Source organism: Syzygium oleosum, unplaced genomic scaffold, assembly GCF_021117445.2.
Source record: "Syzygium oleosum isolate NSW1041296 unplaced genomic scaffold, Sole_v2.1 Sole_v2.17, whole genome shotgun sequence".
In the NCBI taxonomy this organism is placed as follows: Eukaryota; Viridiplantae; Streptophyta; class Magnoliopsida; order Myrtales; family Myrtaceae; genus Syzygium; species Syzygium oleosum.
In genome coordinates, this window is record NW_026607501.1 from 3321404 (window position 1) to 3343515 (window position 22112).

The 22112-nt window shown below is 39.7% G+C and overlaps 1 protein-coding gene and 1 pseudogene across 1 annotated transcript; both read left to right on the forward strand.

The window, feature by feature from the left end:
* Positions 1–937: 937 nt before the first annotated feature.
* Positions 938–8770, forward strand: LOC115676591 (multicopper oxidase LPR1 homolog 1-like; annotated as a pseudogene).
* Positions 8771–9455: 685 nt separating this feature from the next.
* Positions 9456–22061, forward strand: LOC115676590 (multicopper oxidase LPR1 homolog 1-like). Its single transcript, XM_056319298.1, has 6 exons — positions 9456–9482; positions 17206–17449; positions 19288–19547; positions 19946–21211; positions 21408–21614; positions 21866–22061. Exons 1-6 carry the CDS (start codon positions 9456–9458, stop codon positions 21917–21919), a joined length of 2058 nt encoding a protein of 685 aa, XP_056175273.1. The 3' UTR covers positions 21920–22061.
* The last annotated feature ends 51 nt before the right edge of the window (positions 22062–22112 follow it).

Here is a 22112-nt window from a genome sequence, read left to right on the forward strand (position 1 = left end):
GAAAATTAGGGATTGTCTATGAGCTTTTAATTTGTTTAATGTAGTCCATGAACTTTAACCCAACGAGCAATGTCGTCCTTGAAGTTTTAATTTGTTCAATGTGATCTCCGATCTTTTAGTAAATGTTTAATCTAGTCTATGGGATAAATTAATTATGTACCAAAAGTTCATAAACTACATTAAATAAATTAAAAGTTTCAAGACCACATTGCACATTGGGCTAAAGTTTCTAAATCATATTGAACAAATTAAAAATTCAGGGATTATGTTACACATTGAGGCAAATTTCAAAAATCATATGTGTCATATTAAAAAAATATATAGCTATAATCTTTCTGTCGGGGCTCTCATCAACAACTGTGGTTGTTAGTACCGGCGATCTTAATAAGAAAAGATTGAAGATTCTGACAGGGGATGGGAACCGCAGTGGACGGTGCGGAGATCACATGCTCGTGCCCGCCACACGCCCCCCTCTTTTCTTCTTCGGTTTAAGGTAAGCTGTCCGTTTTCTTTGACTTGATCAGGCCCATTATCACTCCCATTCCCACAGTTTGATGATGAATTAGCTGACCAGATTCTATCTCATATTTAGGTATGATTAGGTACGTTATTTTTAATTCATACTTTTCATTATGGACTATCTCGTATGCATGATTGGAAATACCAGACCCTTTTTAATAGCCTTAACGTTGCTCTTTTTTTTTAATAATTTGATGTATTCGAACATTCCGCATAGTGAGGCGTGACTCCTAAAGTTACTCTAAATGGAATGTAGGATCTAATTTTCACATGGAATCTACTGCATTAGGGCACATTTGAGGGGCGACTTGCAACCATCGAACAACGGAACACTGGGTTGTTGTTTGGTTGGGTTCTCTCTATAATTCTCGTGGGTTGGGTCGCGATGGAGGCCTAGACACTTCCTCCGCCTTCGGGGATGGACACGACCTTGTTCAAAGCGGCCTCTTCGCCCCAAATGTATGTGAACGAACTCCCACAGATCCCCAACCTCTTCGATTACACCATGGTTGACAGTATGCCTAAGCCTACCAATCTCACCATCGGCACATACAAGATAACATGAGTACGTCTCTCATTGTTGAGAAAATATTTTCTGTTACGGTTACACCATATCCTAGTAATGAGGAAGTGACACCAATCAATCGCCACCACTTGTGGTGCATAAAGTAGCTAGCAAGGATCACCTAAAGGGGGGTGAATAGGTGATCTAAAACTTTTGATCAATTTTTAAAGCGGAAACAAATAATCAAGATTAAAGTCTGAAAGGCATTCAGATTCTGAGCAGACTTTATAGATAATATGCCAGTATACAGTATAAAAGATAGAATAAGAGTTTAGGGATAGAGAAACTATACACAAGAAATTATAGTAGTTCGGCTTAAATCAAGCCTACGTTCACTCTCCCATGCTGACAGCCTACTGGCTGGATTCCACTAATCAAATCAATGAGAAGTTACAGCAAGTTGTGCCGCTTAAACCCAAGCACTTCTCCCCGAAGCTGGTGCTGCTTATACTAAGCCGATATATCACACTATTTCACACCTAAGCACACACTTATGACACTGTCTACACCTCTCAGTTAATTACATGTTTAAGCTCACAAAAGACAAGTATAAAGATTGAAGATCGCTTAGACTTTGAAATTCTAGATTCTGGATCTTGTCTCTTACGTCTGCTCCTCGGCAAGTTTTTCTCCTTTTATACTCCTCCACTTCCAAACTAGCCGTTGGACAGTCTCTAGAGGATCGTCTTTCAATCTACCCGTTGGACAAAATTATATCAAGAAGATTGCGAAGCCATTGAGGAATAAAATCCGAATCTCTGCTGAATCTGATCGTCAATACAACCAAAGTCTTGGTTTCCATAAGTAGAGCTTCTTCGCTTGGAAAGTGACTTGTCTCGAGATTAATTGCCAATCAATCAAGATGTTTTGCACATTAAACCATTGCAAAACAATCTTCAAGATTGAGTCAATCAATTTATTTTAAGTGTGAAATACAAGCCAAATTACTAGCCGTTATATACGTTCTGAATACGTATCACGTTCTGGACTTTACGTTTTGGACATACGTAGACCTTACGTTCTCAACTTGTGTCCGAAGTTCATCTCTGGTATAAAGTTTGAACCTTTTTTAGTATAAAGTTTGAACCTCTTCTCTGAAGTATAAAGTCCGAACATCTTGAAGTAATTTCACAATCTGAACATGATTGCCACATCTTCTCTTCCAAGAATAACTTTCTAAATCAAAATACTTCAAATCATTTATCAGACTTACAAAACATACATAGATAGTTTTGTCAACTTCAAAATATATTAGGAGATTTTCCCAACAATCTCCCTCTTTTTTATGGTGACAAAACTTTCCATGTAGATATATAGATTTTGAGATAATTTTGAGAAATATGATCAAACATATAATGTAGCAGATATTCAAGATATTCTATATGAGCAGATATGAGATTTTTAAACTCTGTTCATAAATAAGATAAGGCACAAAATATGATTTGCATTTAAGTGAAGTGCAAAATCTGAACCATAAAAATCTGAATCACAGTCTATCTCTTTTCCTTTGTATCCAATAATCTGCATATCAAAACATATCATATCTGCATATTTGAGCATGTCAAAGCATATCATATCTGCATATTTCTCCCCCTTTTTGTCAGCATCACGAAAAGATATAATCACAGCTCAATATTATGCATCAAGTAAATATAATTAACCAATAAGCACATATGCATATTTACATTCTCTCCCCCTTTTTGTCATAATCAAGAAGCGATAATAATGAAAAGGGTATCATGTAGAGAATATACAATCAGCTCATATTCACATACTATCTTCAAAATATATTTGGCATATATTCATCATCTTTCACGAACATAACATAAATTCAATATAGCTCATGTTCTGTAGAATCAAATATCATATATACCAACAAACACGGATGCACATAATAAATTTCACAATCTTTTTGTCATAATAAAAGGATAATGTCAATAAGAGATTTGTATATGACAAAAAATAAGGGAAATATAAGAAATACTAACATTGATTATGCAGAACTTAGCAAGTTCTAACATACATTACCTTTTCTTGCATAGTGATCAAGAGCGGTAGAAATTAAATCAACTTTATCAAGGTTTTCCTATACTTAATCTATCCTCCCCCTCAATTGGATGCCATTTTGAGATGATTCTCCCATTTCTTTTGCATTTTTCACTTTTTGCTCTTCATACCTTTTTGTTTTTCTCCCCTTGTCGTCAAGATAGCTTTTGCGAATAGCTTTCATTGCGTCTTGTGCACGTTGAAGAGAATATTTCCTTTATTTTCTTTGTAGCAGCAACATCCGCCACATAGCTTTTTGAATTTCAAGAAAGAAATTTAGTTTCTTCAATCAAACTCGTCTCAAATTCAATATGCATAAACTCAACAAACTTTTTGTACAATTTTGCTGTTAAAGATATAATATCTCACGTAATATATAATGCCCTTTTTTTGAATAAATAAATTGAATAGCATATATAAGAGTATCAAATATTTCATTCCGAAGCAACTTATCCTTTCGTACGACGCATGAAGCGTTTGCTCAAAGTATTTTGACATGCCTCCCATAATTTGTCAAAACATTGCACAAAGGAGAAATTTTTTATCCTTCGGAAATATTGTAGAATTTCCACGATTTTGGGATCAAGCTTTTCAAACTTCATATGGAAAGATTCCTTTATGACCTGCATATTCTTTTAGAAGAGACAATAATATTTGCAAAAATAAGGAATATATTACGTACATACCTTCCTTTGATTTGCGGATCAAACTTGCTAATTATAATAATACTTCCAAGAATGTAGCAAGTGTATCCAAGTATGTAATAATATCTTTCAATATTGTAGGAATTTTCCTTAAGGATGAATCTCATATGCATAAAGATAATATGACATTAACGAATTTCGCAAAAGAATAGTATATATTTCTACCACGTGCCAAGTCATGTAATAAATACGCGCCATGCCTTATGACAAGAGATGTTTGCAATGTAAATCATATGTAAGTCATAAGCAATCATCATGATTTGTGTAGAAATTTGCAAGGCAAGATGATAAATATGAATATTTTATTCTCTTACCCAAGGTACATGTTTGAAATATACCGTTGATTTAAAGATGATCGTTCTCAATTTTCGCTTGAGATAATCCTCTGATTGCACCATGATTTGCGTAGATTTGCAATCATTCTTCCTTTGTAGGATTTTATGCAATAAACTCACTTCCTTTCTGGTATCCATGTATTTGGATCCTTTCCTTTTGTTAGGTGCAAAATAGGAAACTTTCGTAGAAGCTCAAAGATACTTTCCCAACAATTTCAATAGAATATTTAAGGGAAATATATCATGCATAATAAAACAATATCTCGTAAAAAAAATTCTTTCTTTGTAAGGCATGACAAGATCGGAGAGCACGTAACAAGTGCATAAATCTGAATTATTTCTTTCCCAAAACAAACTAAGATATTAATCAATCTCTTTTATAAAATTTCATCTCAAGATCCTTCAAAATAAAATTGACTTTTATTTCAAAAAGACATTTCCAACGCAATTATAGAACATGCCAAAGAATATCGAATACAATGGGATTTTGTAAATACGTAAAGTATGTTCCCAAAACAAATTTAGAATTTGAAAAATATACCTTTACTTACCAAATTCTCTTTCCTTTATTCCTTGCAAGAAAAGTAATCTCATCTTTTCTTTGGTACCCAAATTTGTTTGGTCCTTTTTGGTTAGAGGAAGCATCAAATCTCCAATTGATTGTCTTGGATTTCTTCCAATAAATTGGACATTGTTGCTTATAGTGATTAGGATCACTTGAGCAATTATAATATTGAAATCCAATAGGCTTGACAAATTGCTTACCAAAATGATTTCTATAATGCTGGATTGAAGGCCTATGCTTTAATCTCTCCTTGACATTCGGAAAGTCATTCTTGATCTCACTTGCATTTTTGAATCCAAGGCCGGATTTTTGTAATTAGGGGACTTGTATGGATAGAACATGCTCTAATGTCTTCGAGCCTAGAGAAATTTTTTTGCAAATCTTCAAAATTTCTTCCTTATAGGAATCAACTTCCTTTTGCAAATTATCCTTCTATTCCTTGACAGAGGAATTCTCCTTTTCAAGCTCAATGATCCTTTTCTCATTTGTAATATTTTGTTGTCTCAATTTAGAGACTTCGTTTTTCAACTCGAAGATCTTCTTCAACGCATTCGCGTGTTCCGTGCATAACTCTTCAAAAAGATCATCATCATCGAGAATAAGATCTAAACAAATCACTTCATCTTCTTCAGATTCAATGTCCGCCATTAAGCATAGATTTCCTTGCTCATACATTTCATCATCGCTAGATTCAGACTCTGTGTTGCTCCACGTTTCGGCCTTTAGAGCTTTATCCTTCTTTTCGAATTTCCCTTTCCTTTTCTTGAATAAAGGACAATTGGGTTTTATGTGACCCGTTTTCCTGCTCTCAAAACATATTATATCCTTACCTTCATTGTCGTCTATGTTCTTAAAATATTTTCTTACTCCGGATTTCTTTGTTGGCTCCTTCTCTTTGGAGTTTCTTCTCTTTCTCACAAGGTGTTGAAATCTTTTGATCAGCAACTTCATCTCCTCATCGTTGTCTTCTTCATCTCCTTCAGAATCTGTCTCATCATAATCAATGTTAGATTTTAAGGCAATTAACTTCTTACCTTCGGGATCTTCTTCATGTATACATTCTACTTCATATGACTGAAGAGTTCCAATCAGTTCGTTCACTGATAGTGGCATGATCCTTTGAATCTCTCGAAGTGAGGTTTTTATGTTGTCCCACTCCTTTGATAGTCCCCTCATAAGCTTGTTTACTTTCATTGCATTTGAGACTGATTGTCCTTGATATGCAAGACCATTTACTATATCATTAAATTTGTCATACATATGAGCAACTGATTTTCTTGTCTTCATTCTGAAGGATTCATATTACCCAAGCAATAGGTTGATTTGAGTTTCCTTTGCTCGATCCGCTCTTTCATATGTAGTGCAGAGGGTGTCCTAGATATCCTTTGCTGATTCACAATAAGCAATTTTCTTATATTCAATAGGTGCTAAAGCACAATAAAATGAATAAATTATTTTTAAATCTAAAGCTTCTCTTTTTGTTATCTCAGTTTGAGATAATGGAGGATCTGCTGATTTGCTTTCGTCTAGCTTCTCTTTTGAAGCAAATGCAGAAGGTTTTGGATTGACTCCTCTGATAATAACATCCCACTGCATGTGATTTGATGAATACCTTCATCAGACGCTGTATTCTTTGCCATCAAAATATGGTAGTCTGGTATTGCTTTGTCCTTCAATGAGACTTGAAGCACTCATACTAGATTCTAGATCTTGTCTCTTACAAGAATCACCTAGAGGGGGGTGAATAAGTTATCTAAAACTTTTGATCAATTTTTAAAGCGGAAACAAATTATCAAGATTAAAGTCTGAACGACATTCAAATTCTGAGCAGACTTTATAGGCAATGTGCTAGTGTGCAGTATAAAAGATATAATAAGAGTTTAGGGATAGAAAAACTGCACACAAGAAATTATAGTGGTTCGGTTTAGATCAAGCCTACGTCCACTCTCCCATGCTGACAGCTTACTGACTGGATTCCACTAATCAAATTAATGAGAAGTTGCAGTAAGTTGTGCCACTTAAACCCAAGCACCCCGAAGCTGGTGCTGCTTATACCAAGTCGATAGATCACACTATCTCACACCTAAGCACATACTTATGACACTGTCTACACCTCTCAATTGATTACACGTATAAGCTCACGAAAGACAAGTATAAAGATTGAAGATCGCTCAGACTTTGGAATTCTAGATTCTGGATCTTGTCTCTTACATCTGCTCCTCGGCATGTTGGTCTCCTTTTATACTCCTCCACTTCCAAACTAACCGTTGGACAGTCTCTAGAGGATCGTCTTCCAATCTACCCGTTGGACAGAACTGTATCAAGAAGATTGTATAGCCGTTGAGGGATAAACTCCGAGTCTCCGCTGAATTTGGTCGCTCATACAACCAAAGCCTTGGTTTTTATAAGTAGAGCTTCTTCGCTTGGAAAGTGACTTGTCTCGAGATTAATTGCCAATTAATCAAGATGTTTTGCATATTAAACCGTTGCAAAACAATCTTCAAGATTGAGTCAATCAATTAATTTTAAGTGTGAAATCCAAGCCAGATTACTAGCTGTTATATATGTTCTGAATACGTGTCACGTTCTGGACTTTACGTTATGGACATAAGTTCTAGATCTTACGTTCTAAACTTGTGTCCGAAGTTCATCTCTGGTGTAAAGTCTGAACCTCTTTGAGTATAAAGTCTGAATCTCTTCGTCTGAAGTATAAAGTCTGAACATCTTGAAGTAATTTCATAATCTGAACATGATTGCCACATCTTCTCTTCCAAGAATAACTTCATAAATCAAAATACTTCAAAGCATTTATCAGACTTACAAAATACACATGGATAGTTTTGTCAACTTCAAAATATATTATGAGGTTTTCCCAAAAGTGCAATGATTATATCTTATCCTATTTGGTGCCATGTGTTATAGATCTCCCCTTTTTTATTGGTTTATTATCTCTTGTGTCATTACTATACGATGTAATGATTATATTAAACACATTCTCCTCACTATCATCAATTTAACTTGCAAAAAAAAGATCTAATTTTAAAACTTGTCTCTCTCACTTACAACTATGTGTCCCATCTAATAACTTGTCTGCGTGATTACTTTCAAGTGACTAATCAACATTAAAACCATCCTTTACTCATTGAATTTATTTGGTTAGCATAAATTCCATCGTGCTTTACTCGCCACTACTCTATTTACATCCGATGCATCGACAACAAATGCCACCTTACCTGGCCCCACCATCGTGGCCATCCAAAATATGCCTACATGCATGATGTGGAAGAACTCCCTCCCCTAATCTCACATCCTCGCATGGGACCAAACTATCCCGACGGGCATCCCAAGAATAGGGGCATCCTAACTGTGGTGCATCTATACGGCGGAATCAACCCATTGTAGTCGAACAGCCACGCATTAGTCTGGTTCACTACCAATTTCGCCAAGACGGAGCCCATGTGGACCTAGCAAACCTACACCTATCAAAATATGCAGCATGCTAGCAACCTCTGGTATCACGACCACGCCGTAGGACTAACGCGTGTCTACCTCTTGGCCGGCCTAATCGGGCCTTACATAATAAGGAACGTCGCCTTGGACGACAAGTTGAACCTCCCTCTTGACCCTGTGTTTGACTGAGTCCTCATGATCCTTAACTGAAGCTTCAAAACGGATGGTTCACCGTACATCAACTCCACCGGAACAAATCCCACCATTCATCCTCAGTGGTAGTCGGACTACTTCGGCAATGCTGTCATAGTTAATGGCAAGGCCTAGCCGTACCTCCAAGCCCAGCGTAGAAAGTACAGGTTCCGCAAATCAACACATCCAATGCTAGGTACTGCCGCCTCTCCTTAACCAACGATTTAACATTCATCCAAATCGTGCCGATGCAGTGATCAACTTCTCCATGATGGTAGCAAATGAGACTGGTTTAACCAACGACACGCCGTACCCATTCCTGGCTAGCAATTCAGTGGATCAGCTAAAAAGTAAAGTCATGAAATTCATCATCCAACTGGCAACTCTGAGCTAAATCGACGACTCCCATGTCCCTCCGAACCTAGAGACTTACCTAGTAGCCTCAAATGCCATTGGCGTGGCCAAAACCACTGGGTAAATTAAACTCTATGAGTACCTAACTCCAGTTCATATAAGTAAAGTTTATTGAGGAGTCACCACGAATCCATCAAATTTATGGTTCGTATAAGTAAAGTATTCTCCTATACTTTATGAGAAATGATACAAAATGGAAGATCCCAATATGAACCGATTCAATTTCTTGTATTCTAAACGTACATATTTATACACCATTTACAATTATATTTCCTAAATTTACTCCTATAGTTATGGTAAGTACAACTGAGAAATTGAATAGAACAACTCATGGGATAAGAATGTCACGGTGGCATATGATCATGCTAAGGATATGATCACGCTAAGACTCCCTCTCAAATTGGCACGTGTAGGTTACGAATGCCCAACTTGGAAAGTAGCCGCATGTATTGATCTCGGCCTAATGGTTTGGTAAACACGTTAGCTAGTTGTGACTCTGTACCAATCTTCAATGGAGCATTGAAGCCGGCTTGTTTTTTTTCACAAACACAATGGCAATCAATTGCAATGTGTTTTGTTCGCTCGTGAAAAATTGGGTTGGCAGCAATGTGAAGAGAAGCCTGGTTATCACAGTGTAAGAATACTGGAGCTTAAAGAGGCATGCAATGTCTCGTAAGAGGTGTAATAACCAGGTAATTTTGCATGTAGTTACTGTCATTGCACGATATTTCGCTTTAGCAGAAGAATGTGAGACTCTGCTTTATTTCTTGGTTTTCCAAGAAATGGGGCTATCACCCAATAAAATGAAATATACAGTTGTTGAACGGTGAGTCATGTGGCAACTAGCCCAATATGAGTCACAATAAGCCGTGAGTTGGAGTTCATTTTCAGCTGGGTAAAAGAGCCCTTGGCCTATAGTAGCCTTCAGATACCGTGGGAGACATTGTGATGCATCCAAATGTGGTTGGTATGGTGCATGCATAAATTGATTGAGGGTGTTGACGCTATGAGCAATGTCTGGCCTAGTTACTGTCAAATAAATCGTCCAATTAAGCGTTGATAGAGAGACGGATCCTCCAATAGAAATTTATCTTGCGACAGGAATTGCTGATTTGAACCCTCTGAACAATCTTTCCAAATCATCCCAAACTATTGATCATCTTTATAAAGCTCCTGGATCATGTCAAAGCCTAAGACCTTCACTTGTATTGTGGACAGCAAGGAATGCCTACAGCTTAATGCATTAGCCACTCGATTAAGAGTGTCAGCTTTATATTTGATAAGAAAAGTGAAAGCTTAAAGAAACTCTACCTACTTGGTATGCCGATTGTTGAACTTATGTTGAGTGTTTATATACTTAAAGGCTTCATGATCCGAATAGAGTTGAACAATAGATAATGTTGCAATGATCCAAAGCTCTAACCATAGCATAAATTTCCTTATTATAAATAGAGTAATTCTTGTGGGAATTATTCAATTTCTCACTAAAGAATACAATGGGCTTTCCTTCATGGCTAAGAACCGCACCAATTCTCACATTAAAGGCATCACAATCAACTTCAGATTTAGAGAGTAAATTAGTTCCCTTCCCATTAGATGGTTTAGGGGTACTCTCTAATTTGGAAGGATCCAAGGTGATTTTGACTCCATCTTTCTTGAAAGTGTAAGTATTCTTGAACCCATCATGCTTGTTTTTCTATGAAATTGCCAAAGCCTCCCAAGAAGCAAATGGCAAGCATCAATGGGAACAACATTACACCATACTTTATCATTATATTTTTTACTATGGAGAATTGAACAAGACATCTTTTATCAACCCTCACATCATTCCTTTTGCGAAGCCAAGAAAGCTTCTAAGGTTGTGGGTGTTTCTCCATCTTGAGGTGCAATTTACCCACCATTGTTGTAGCCACTACATTCTCTCAGCTTCCTCCATCAATGATAGTATCACATACCTTTTCATGAGAAGTGCATCTAGTGTGAAAAATGTTGTTGCGAAGCCATGTGCCTAGAAATGGAATCAAGATCCGGAGAAGGATGAGAGACTTTCCTTGATCTCCATAGATAAATTCATCTCCCTCCTCCGATCCTTCAATGGTGCTAGTTGACTCTTCATGTTTCTTGTCTTCAAGCTCTTCTTCTACAATATGTCCAAACCCTTGACACTTGAAACACTTGATAGAGTTCGGGCAATTAGAACTAAGCGACTTTGAAGCGGCTGCCTTAGTCTTAGGAGTAGAGGCACTCTCACCTTTGGAATGACCTTCTTTGCTCTGAGACCAAAAGCTACTACCACGTGCTTTTTTAAGTTGTCATTCCACCTTAAGTGCAAGTTGACACACATCATTCATGTTGTGGTTGGACAAAATTACCGATTTCAAATCAAAGTCCACCAAGGTAACAGTTTGCTCCTCTTATTCAGAAACATCACAAAGCATCCTGAGGTGATCATATTCTGCTGTATATTCTTCCATGGATAACTTCTTTTGTTTGAAATTGTGAAACTTGAGGAAGGTTTCTTGACAATAGTTCTTTTGTAGGAACTTCCTTTTCAATTGTTTCTTCATCTTCTCCAAAGTTACGATACGACTTCTTCCTTCACGAGCTCTTGGCTTCTTCAAGTGCTCCCAATAAATAGACGCATGTTTTTTGAGTTTGAGGGCAACTAGTTTCACCTTTGATCATTTGATATATCTTTGTAATCAAAGACTCTTTCGATAGTGTGTATCCAATCCATAAATTCTTCTGGTTGCGTCTTCCCTTCAAATTCATGAATATCAACTTTCACATAAGAATCTTGCCGAATTTCATGGAGCCTTTGATACTAACGTCAAGTAAGTCCTTCTTCACTTGAAGCATGACTTCAAGCACTAGCAAATGGGTTGACATTCTCTTCATCAGAGAGAGCATATTCTGAACCAGGACGCAAATCATCACTTCTTGAAGTTTGATGTGTAGCAAACGTTCCTGCAGTTGCTACACTTATCTCCTTAAATCGTCCACCTCCACGTCTCCTAGGTCGCTTTCTCAAGCTGTAGAAAACTCAACATCTGGTCCACATCGATGACGACGAGCCATTGAACCTTACACCGTTACCAATTTGTCACCACCCGTGGGTAATCAAGCTAAGCGATAAGAACAAAACAAGAATATTTATTGTTCTGAAGCCAAAGGCTCAAATAAGTTATGAATAAATCAGATCTTGTCTTTTCATTTATCATAGCAATGCTTAATAAATTGAGCAGGGAATAACCCTCCAAGCATGAGTAATACCAAGACTCATGGGAAAGACAAAAAGACTCACAAAAAAGACAAAATTAGTTTTACTAGAAAGCAACTACAATTAAATAAGAACTGTTGAAACTTAAACGACATTTACTAGACCTTAAAAATATGAGAAATAAATACAATTGATTGCAGGACTCCCAAGTTTTACTAATTCCAAAGTATCTAAATTAATGGCCTTCAAGGAATACTCCGGCGTCACCTTGAGTTCAAGTTCCCCGTCTTTCGCTTAACCGATAATGATCATCCCCATGAGTGTGTCGTCGAAATGGGGACGTGATAATGATGAATTGAAAAAGAGATGTGAGGCGTGACAAAGATCTGAATCCATTCAAAGGTGTTCACTTGTAATGAGTCCATTTTTCTCCTTTTAAATTCCCCTGATGATTTGTTGCTCTCTCTTTTTTCTTTTTTTTTTTAAATAACCCCTAGCTAAATCTCTCAAAACTCCAACAAATTTGTCTCCCACTCAAATTGCGGTTGAACCTTATCTCTTATAACATGCTTGATGCAAACAATCTAGTCCTAAATGTTATTAATACCTAAATGCAATGTAATAGAATCCACAATGTCTGCTGTAATTTTAATTTTTTAGGGATCAAGGTTGATTCCCATATTTTTTTGCATTGGATAATTAAATGAGTTGTCAAAATTTAGGTGTCAACGGGGCAAATAAGGTATTTATGGCAAATTACTTGACACAATGTCCATCGCATATAAATCGTTCCTTACTACACGCGCAAATCATGATATGAACGGAATCATATTAATGGAACAGCCAGTGGAACCAAAAAAACAGACAGAGTACAGTGTGTTGGCATTTGAACTCACGACCCATCATACTCTTATATCATGTTATATGAACAGGTTTTTTCTAAAAATTAAAATTATTAAGAAACGAGCCAATAATACGTCTACACCAGACAGTCCACACACATGTTGGAATGGATTGGATAGAGCTCGAATAAGGAGCTGAGGTATTTTTGTTTCTGCAATCATGCAAGGGCTTGGAAAGGCTAATTTTCAAGGGCATGTCTGTCCTCAGCTGGACCATTTCATCATCAACTTGAAGCTTTTGGGCCCATGAAAGAGCACTCTCCATCATTGACTAAAAGACTGAAAAATTGTCCCAAAAATTCGAAATCTATTGCACTTTTATCAATTTAGTTTTAAACCTTTTAAATTTGTAAATTGAGTCCTAAACCTTTTTATGCTTTGCCAATTGAGTCCATCTGATCAATTTTAGCTGAAAATCACTAACGTGACAGTCCAATCAGTGCCGACCGTCATACATGGCACGGCCGGAGCTGACGGCTGGCGCTGACGTGGACAAATTTTAATAATTTTTTGATTTTATTTTTCTCCTTTTCTTCTTTCTTTTCTTTTTTTTTTCTCTTCAAAGCGTTGGCAACCCCTACTAGCCACTAGGCAAGGGTTGGCGACCCCCACCTCCCCCTAGATGAGGGCCACAAAGCCCTTTGCCGGCCGCGACCCTCGCCCACCCTCGCTGTGGCTAGCAAGGACGCCCTCACTAGCCACAGCAAGAGCTCGCGGGCCCTCGCACCCGACAAGTGAAGGCCAATGGGGATTGTCAACCCTCGCCCAATAGCCGGCAGCCCCACCAACCCTTTGAACCAAAAAAGAAAAAAAAAAGTAAAAGAAAAGTAAAATATAACAAAATTAATAAAAAATTTAAAAAATATATTATTAAAAATTGTCTACGCCAGTGCCGACCGTGCCGTTCGTGCCATGTAGGACGGCTGGCATCCACACTAGCAATTTTTGGTCAAAATTGGCCAGATTGACTCAATTGGCAAAACTTGAAAAAGTTTAGAACTCAATTAGTAAAATAAAAAAGTTTAAAACTAAATTGGCAAAAGTGTAATAGGTTGAGGACTTTCTTGAAAATTTTCCAAATTAAAGACCGACAAGAAATGTGTCTTTTGCCTTGAGAAGAGGAAGATGTGCTATCATGATAATGTATTGTGTTGTCCTTGCCATTGAATATGGCCGCTTCCTAATTATTCACTCATAATGTAGCGTTGGATTCATTTAACAATCTTGTAAATCAGTGTTAGTTCATTTAATCTTTCATCTTTTTTCTTTTGCTTATGCCAAGTTGCTGTGAGCTAGGTTGTTCTTTTGTCAAGGAGGCGTCTTTAACCCGAAGAAAATGGAGAAAAATGAAGATACCAAGTTGAATCCTCATGAATTACATTAGATATTAAGGGTGCATTTATTTCACGGAAAATGTACTAATTTGGAAAATATTTTCTAGGAAGGAAAATGACTTCATTTTCCGGTATTTGGCTAAAACCTAAAAAAGACCTGGAAAGCATTTTCCATCGTTTTGTAAGAAAAATATGATAAGGAAAATTATAAAAAAAATCGTGTTTTTTGATTATTTTTTCTTTTCTTTTCTTTTTTTCCTTTTGCTTCTTCCTTGGTAAGACGCCGACCACGGCGACGGGGACGCCGACCACGGCGACGGGGCCGACGACCGGCCATAGGCAAGCTCCAGCCTCGCCTGGGGTCGGCAAGGCTTGGTCTCGTCACTCGCCACCAAAGGCCGCGAGCTCGCCCGATCTAGTGAGGCTTGAGCCAGGCCGTCCGAGGTCTCGAGCTAGCCAACCTTGTGCGAGCTCGAGCCTCGCCGCCAAAGGCCACGAGCTCACCCGATTTGGTGAGGCTCGAGCTAGCCGGCCTCAGGCGAGTTGCGCCTCACCGCCAGAGGTCGCGAGCTCGCCCGATCTGGCGACGCCCAAGCTCGTAGGCCTCAAGCGAGTCGAGCCTTGCCGCCAAAGGCCGCAAGCTCACCCAATCTTGAGAGGCTCGAGCTCGCCGACGACAAGCCAAGGAAGAGGAAAAAGAAAAAAGAAAAGAAAATATTGAAATTAATAAAATTCCATATTTTTAAAAAATAAAAATAATTAAAAATTAGAATTCTTTTTAAAAAATGTTTTTATAAGAACAAACGTTTCGTTAACAAAGGCCTCGAGAGCCGAGGACCCGCACACGGTATTTGTTGACCCAGGCCTAAGGGTCACAATCAGAACACGAGCGTCGAGGACCTGAGCACGGCCTTATGGACCCAAGTTTGGGTGCCGGACCAGGGGTTTGGGCCCGACCTCAATAGACCCGAGCATGGGCATCGAGGGCCTAGGCCTGGGACACCGGGGTCTTGGGCCTAGCCGCCGAAGACTTGGTCCTGAATGCCGGGACCCAAGAAGTAACATTGGGGTTTTCATACCCAAGCGTAGAGTTTCGAATTCAAATATTGATACCTAGTCATATTTTGGAAAAATGTTTTTCGGTTCTTTCAAATAAGAAATTATTTTCCTGAATTTAAGCTTTGGTAGGAAAATTTTTTTCATTAACTCATTTTCCTAATTGAACCAAACGCCGAAAAATGAGGAAAATGATTTCTCGGAAAATGCTTTCCGCGAAACAAACAAACCCTAAGAAGGTAGTTTACAATCATTCATGAAAGCCACTACTGGCATTCACTTCCAGTACCGGCTACCTAGAGACCTATGGAACAACCAACAAGTCTCGTAATCAATTAGTCCAGGCCTTTAGCCTCTGCAACTGACCCTGACTCAAAGTAATTTGCACGCAGCTAGTCAGATTCCGAACGGGCGACATCCAATTTCTAAGTTGGAATTCCCCCTAAAACCCTAATAAACCGCTAAACCTTGATGGTTACAACCGACACTCTTAGAATCGTCCTTTCTTAAAATTTGTCTTTGCATAACAGTAGATACATAAATTCCTGGTCCATGAAATACTTTAGTAACGGTATGAATCGAGTAATATACGAGCAAAGCATTCAAGTCACGAATTTGGTGTTCTCACTTTGCTTATTCCTTCGCATGGATGTCAGTTCACGTGCAACTTAAACCAAAGTAACATAAACGTTCTCGTCTTTGATCAACTCTACGTCGCTTATTGAGTCGATGTTTGATATTCCAAAAGGAACCTCATCATTAAGGGTGAGCATGGCTCCTGGGTAGAATCGGAACTAGACCGAACTGGCCATAGAAACTAGTCCGGTTCTAGATTCCCACGATTACCGGTCGGATTCCCAATTCCAAAAAAAAAATAGAACCGATATTATGCTATTCGTTTCCTAGTTCTTGGGTAAGAACTGAACCAATAACCAAAGAGCTAGACCAGGAACCGATGAAACGTTGGTACGTGTTTTAAAAATTTATTATTTATTTTATTTTACGTGTTCATCTTTTTTGGATTGTTACTATTGACAAATGGAGATTTTTATTGTTGTGTTCATTTTCATTTTGCTTAAAAATGAAAGGAAAAAAAGGAAGAAAAAATGAAAGAAAAAAAAAAAGAAATTTGCCCGTTCCCGGGTAAACCCTGGAGTTGACCCGGAAATCGATTGACAGGGTAGGTTCCAGGTTCGAAAAACTAGGAAATTAGTTCCGACAGGGAAGGTTTCATGGACCGACCTTGAAACCGCCCATCTCTACTTATTCCCGTCCCTGTCTAATTATTGTATTTAAAAAGTCTCTTACCACTTTTGTACCACAACAGGAACCTACCATTCTGAATTCCTGTCAACAGGGGACGTACATTTGTTGTTTGGATTTGTCACCGAAAGTAAAAAAAAACCATATTGTTTTAGGCAAAATGACGAATGATCAGATGATGTAGAAACGCTAACTTTTAAGGATTTCTTTCACTATCGTTGCTCTATAAATAAACACTCACTCTCCTTCACAAGGCAAAGCCAAACTCACTCTCTCCCGTCCCAGTCTAACCATTGTCTTTAATTAAAAAAGTCTCTTACCACTTTTGTACCACAACAGGAACCTACCATTCTGAATCCCTGTCAACAGGGGACATACATTTATTGTTTGGATTTCTCACCGAAAGGAAAAAAACACCATATTGTTTTAGGCAAAATGACGAATGATCAGATGATGTAGAAACGCTAACTTTTAAGGATTTCTTTCACTATCGTTGCACTATAAATAAACACTCACTCTCCTTCACAAGGCAAAGCCAAACTCACTCTCTCTCTCTCTCTCTCTCTCTCTCTCTCTCTCTCTCTCTCTCTCTCTCTCTCTCTCTCTCTCTCTCTCTCTCTCAGAGTGTTGAAGTGTGAAGATGAGAATCCAAGTCCCATTGATGTTATCGCTGTTGTCGCTGTCAAGCCTTGTGACGAGGTCGACAATGGCTGAAGAGATGGTGACCCCCAAAACGATGCATTTCGACACCAGCGGGCTGAGCCGACCGGACTTCCTGAAGGGCTTCGTTTGGGGGACTGCGACCTCGGCTTATCAAGTCGAAGGCATGGCCAACAAAGATGGACGTGGGCCTAGCATCTGGGACGTCTTCGTCAAAATTCCACGTACTTCTTCTATCATTTCCATCCATTAACGCTTCTCAAATTCAAATCTTCTTTTGCCAAGGGCGATGGCGACAATAGAAGTGATGTAGTTTCGCTCCAAATTCCATTGAACCTTTGTGTAATCAGTGAGATCCTACACGCCACTGGGTAGCGGCTTAACGATACTTGCTGTTCTTTGCAAGTGCGAGGTCACTTGTTTGAATCTGCTCACGGTAGCAGAGAACGTGATAGGCATCGCAGTTTCTTGGGTTTCCCATTTACTGCTGATGCTTGTCGTTGATTATGGTGTTAAAGTGTGTCCTGGTCATGTGATGCGTGCAAGGATTGTGGCCTATAGTGCAACTGGGGTGGTTCCAGAGTGGACCGCAGATTAATTTATCTAGAAAACGAAGCTGTCATTGACAGCATTAATTTTATATAAAATGAAAGAAGAAAAAGAACACAAACACTTTAAAATGATTACCCTTTAAATTGGGCCAGCTTTCCAATCGCCACCTTTCACGAATGACATTGGTGAATGGAGGAATGGAATGGGGTCACTTTTTCTTCTTCAATTGGGTCCAATTTGGGTCCACTAGGGACAGAAGTTTCATCCCTGGACGGCCTTCTAATTAGCAGGTCTCCATCGATCTGTTACCTGCTTAACCACTGTGCCTTCGGATAGTTGGAGCAATCAATTCAAAGTTAAGGTATATTAGTTTTGTGATCAAGTGGTCGGTCACAAAGTAAAATGGTTTACCACGTTTACTATTTCTCAATTTCTTCATGCTCCGGCTTTAAGCAAGGAAATTTGCAGAGATTTATTCTATGGATGACGTGATAAACATAATCAATTAGCGTGAAAACTATATGATAACTAGTTTTTGTGAGAAAAATAAAATACTGCATTGTCTTTAGGCCTCGTGGACCATGCTAATCTTCTAGCCCATTGCTCATGTGGCAAGCCCCGTAATGGTCAGACCATCATGGTCAATGGTCCGTAAAGTATTGGATCATATGATTGATGTAGATGCCAGCTATCCAGTGCAAGTCGTACAAGGTTTTTCAAATGTCATTGACTTGATCTGATAGAAAAGGCTATTAATCTCACAATGAATTAAGAACCGTCACTCAATTATTTCTCTATAGTCCTTAATCCACTATAAGATTAACAACATATTTCGGATCACAGACTATGTATATCCTTCTCTTTTTTATTCTGCTTATTTCGATTCATTGTTTTTTGTAGAGGACTCAGTTACCTGAATTTTGCGGACCATCACGTCACAATGTGCAGAAAACAATCTTTCCCATGCATTTAGTTGTTTATGAACTTTGTCTTGTTCTTTTTCCCGATTAAGTGAGGTTGTCTATGATTCGTTCTTATTGTGCTAAATTTATTGGATGGACATAACTTTCACGAGATTCCCACCAAAAATAAACATAACATAATGTACGAGATGAGCCATACTGTTTTGGAATGGGTCAGATCGTTTACTATGTCCAAACAAGTCGATGAACAAATTCTTAAAATAGATACTACTCTTGCCGGTTTAGTATTTACAGATTGAGCTTGATGTCCTCCAACTCATCATCGTCGCAAGTCATCACCATCATTAGCCTTTGTGCTCAGCACACGCTCTTCTCCTATCTAATCCCTAATATTGTCCATTGAAATCATCTCTTCCTTCGTACATATTAAGGTTAATACACACGATTATTATCCGCTCCTTACCTTGGTACCCACTTTCCCTAACATGATCTTGGGGTTGCAATCGTGTTCGTAAGACCAGTAGAATTCGATGTGAAAAATTCATGTCCTGATCAAGATTATTAACCGTGATTCATGATTTTGAAAGGCGGAGATTTGAAGGCTTTTATGATAAGGAAGGCAAAGATGATATGGGAACTAATCATGTTGATAATGATGGGTGGTCGTGGCGCGCCGATGGGCCAACAGCCACCACCAGTGACAGAGGCAACTCTGCATCGAGTGGCCGCTTCTCTCCAAATGTACGTGGATGAGCTCCCTCAGATGCCCAAGCTCTTCGGGTACGCCCTCAACACTGGTTCGCCTGAACCCGCTAATCTCACTATCGGCATGTACAAGACCAAATGGGTATGTACTAAATTTCTCTTCCTTTTAACATCAAATTAAGCATGTATCAATCCGATCAATTGTTTAATCTTTTAACATTTTCCACTTGCAAGATGGGCCAACTTTCTTGACTTTCATGGAGAAAGTGTTCCCCATTTAGCGCAATTCATTGTCATCTGATCTCAAAAGTGGACGCGACACTTGGACAAAGACACATTTCCTCTGAGTAAAAAAGAAGAATAGAGAGATTATGTCTAATTAGGTTCATGTTTAAGTGATAAAACCACGCCCATGTAACTACCATGAGCTTCATTGACATTCCGAACTAACAGACTAAAGTTAAGGCCTTCCGATGTATTATTCTCGTGCTTTCTTTATTGAAGTTCACCTAACTTTGGCGCTGTTCTATCCATGAACAGAAATTTCACCGCGATTTACCTGCAACAACTGTATTTGCCTACGGAACGTCGGCTCAAACCGCCACAGTGCCCGGCCCCACCATCGAAGCGATCCGAGGCGTATCGACCTGTGTGACATGGGAAAATCACCTGCCCCGGTCACACGTACTGCCATGGGACTCCACTATTCCCACCGCAAACCCCAAGCACGGAGGTGTCCCCACGGTCGTGCATCTCCACGGCGGGGTCCATCCCCCCGAATCGGACGGCAGTGCTCTCGCATGGTTCACCTCCGATTTCAAGGAGACTGGTTCCGCGTGGTCACGGTACACGTACACATACCCAAACGTACAACAATCCGGGAACTTATGGTACCACGATCACGCCCTCGGTCTAACAAGGGTCAACCTCTTGGCCGGCCTAATAGCCGCTTATGTGCTTCGAGACCCGGCCTTCGATGTGAAGATGAACCTACCTGTTGGCCCGGAGTTCGATCGCCACTTGATGATCTTTGATCGAAGCTTCTACAAGGACGGATCCTTGTACTTGAACTACACCGGAAACAACCCAACTATTCATCCTCGGTGGCGACCGGAGTACTTTGGAGAGGCCATCTTAGTCAATGGCAAGGTGTGGCCTTATCTCCAAGTCCAACGTAGAAAGTACCGATTCCGCATAATCAACGTCTCTAACGCTCGGTACTACAGTCTTGCATTGACCAACGGCCTATCGTTCACGGTGGTGGGATCAGACTCATCGTACTTAGCCTCACCCGTCACCACCCAACGGATTCTCCTATTGCCTGCCGAGACCTTCGATGTGGTCGTCGACTTCTGCACCGCCACTGCGACTGAATCCATATTGACCAACAACGCCCCTTACCCGTATCCGACCGGGACTCAGCCTGATCAACTAATGGGCCAGGTCATGAAGTTCATCATCAAGCCTGGAGCCCCCAGCCCACCAGATACTTCCCGTGTCCCGGCAAGTTTGGCTCCAAGCCAGGCAGCGACGATTGTCGGAGCCTCCCTCATGCGGTACATTACTTTGTACGAGTACCTGAGCTCGGCCAACTTGCCCACCCATCTATACATAAACGGCAAGAGCTTCCACGACCCAGTCACGGAGACTCCAAAATCGGGATCCACCGAGGTGTGGGAGGTAATCAACTTGACCGGAGACAACCACCCGCTTCATGTTCACCTAGCGACTTTTCAGGCGATCAAAGTGCAACGGTTGGTAGATGAGCGAGGATTCTTGAACTGCATGACCAGCAAGAACGACGCAGTGGCACCACCCGCCTAGGTGGCGCTGCTGGAGCGCGCACTCTTCCTCTCGCAAAAGGTTGAGTGTTCGAATCCCGGGTGCCGCAGGGTGACTTAACCGGTGCACGTGTGTGGTGGCTAGCACGTGTCGCCCCCAGGGTTTACCTCCCGGCTGTCGGCCGTGCGGGGGTTCCCTGGGTCATCAAAAAAAAAAAAAGAACGACGCAGTGGCATGCAACGTAACGGGCCATGCAACTGGGCCCACTCTCGACATTCCGGCTCGTGAGAGGGCGTGGAAGAACGTCGTCAAGATCGAGCCCGGTTACAAAACGACAGTCGTCGTGCACTTCAATCTGGTTGAAGAAAACAATGCTCCGTACCCCTTTGATGCCACTTCAGCTCCAGGGTATGTTTACCATTGCCACGTAAGCTACCATAAGTTTCCCAACTTTCGGTCAATAACTTAAACTAAACTTGATCAGAGGCGTGGCGACTCGCTAAAACCGGATTACAGAGGGCTAGCCAAGCATGTTCTTTCTTAAGCATGGTCATCTTTTAAAGAGAATTCGAACCCTTTTACATCGAGGCCGCCCCACTACTCGACTTGACCCAATTACTAAATTTTACTTAATCTTTTCTCTTTGTTATGACACTGTTGAGTGAATTCTCTGTGCAGATACTGGATCATGAAGATAATGAGATGATACGGCCCTTGAAGCTGGTAAAATGAGAAGATATAGCTCTTTTGTGTGAGGTTTGAGATGGCGTTTTCAAGTGTGAATTAACGTTGATGTAACATACTCACGTCCTTGATTTGTGTTTGTTTGTTTTCTTTCTGTTCCGGTTCAAGTGTGAATTAATGTTCATGTGAATAAGTGATTCGACGGTTGAGACCAACATGGGAGTACTTTTAATGTTATCTA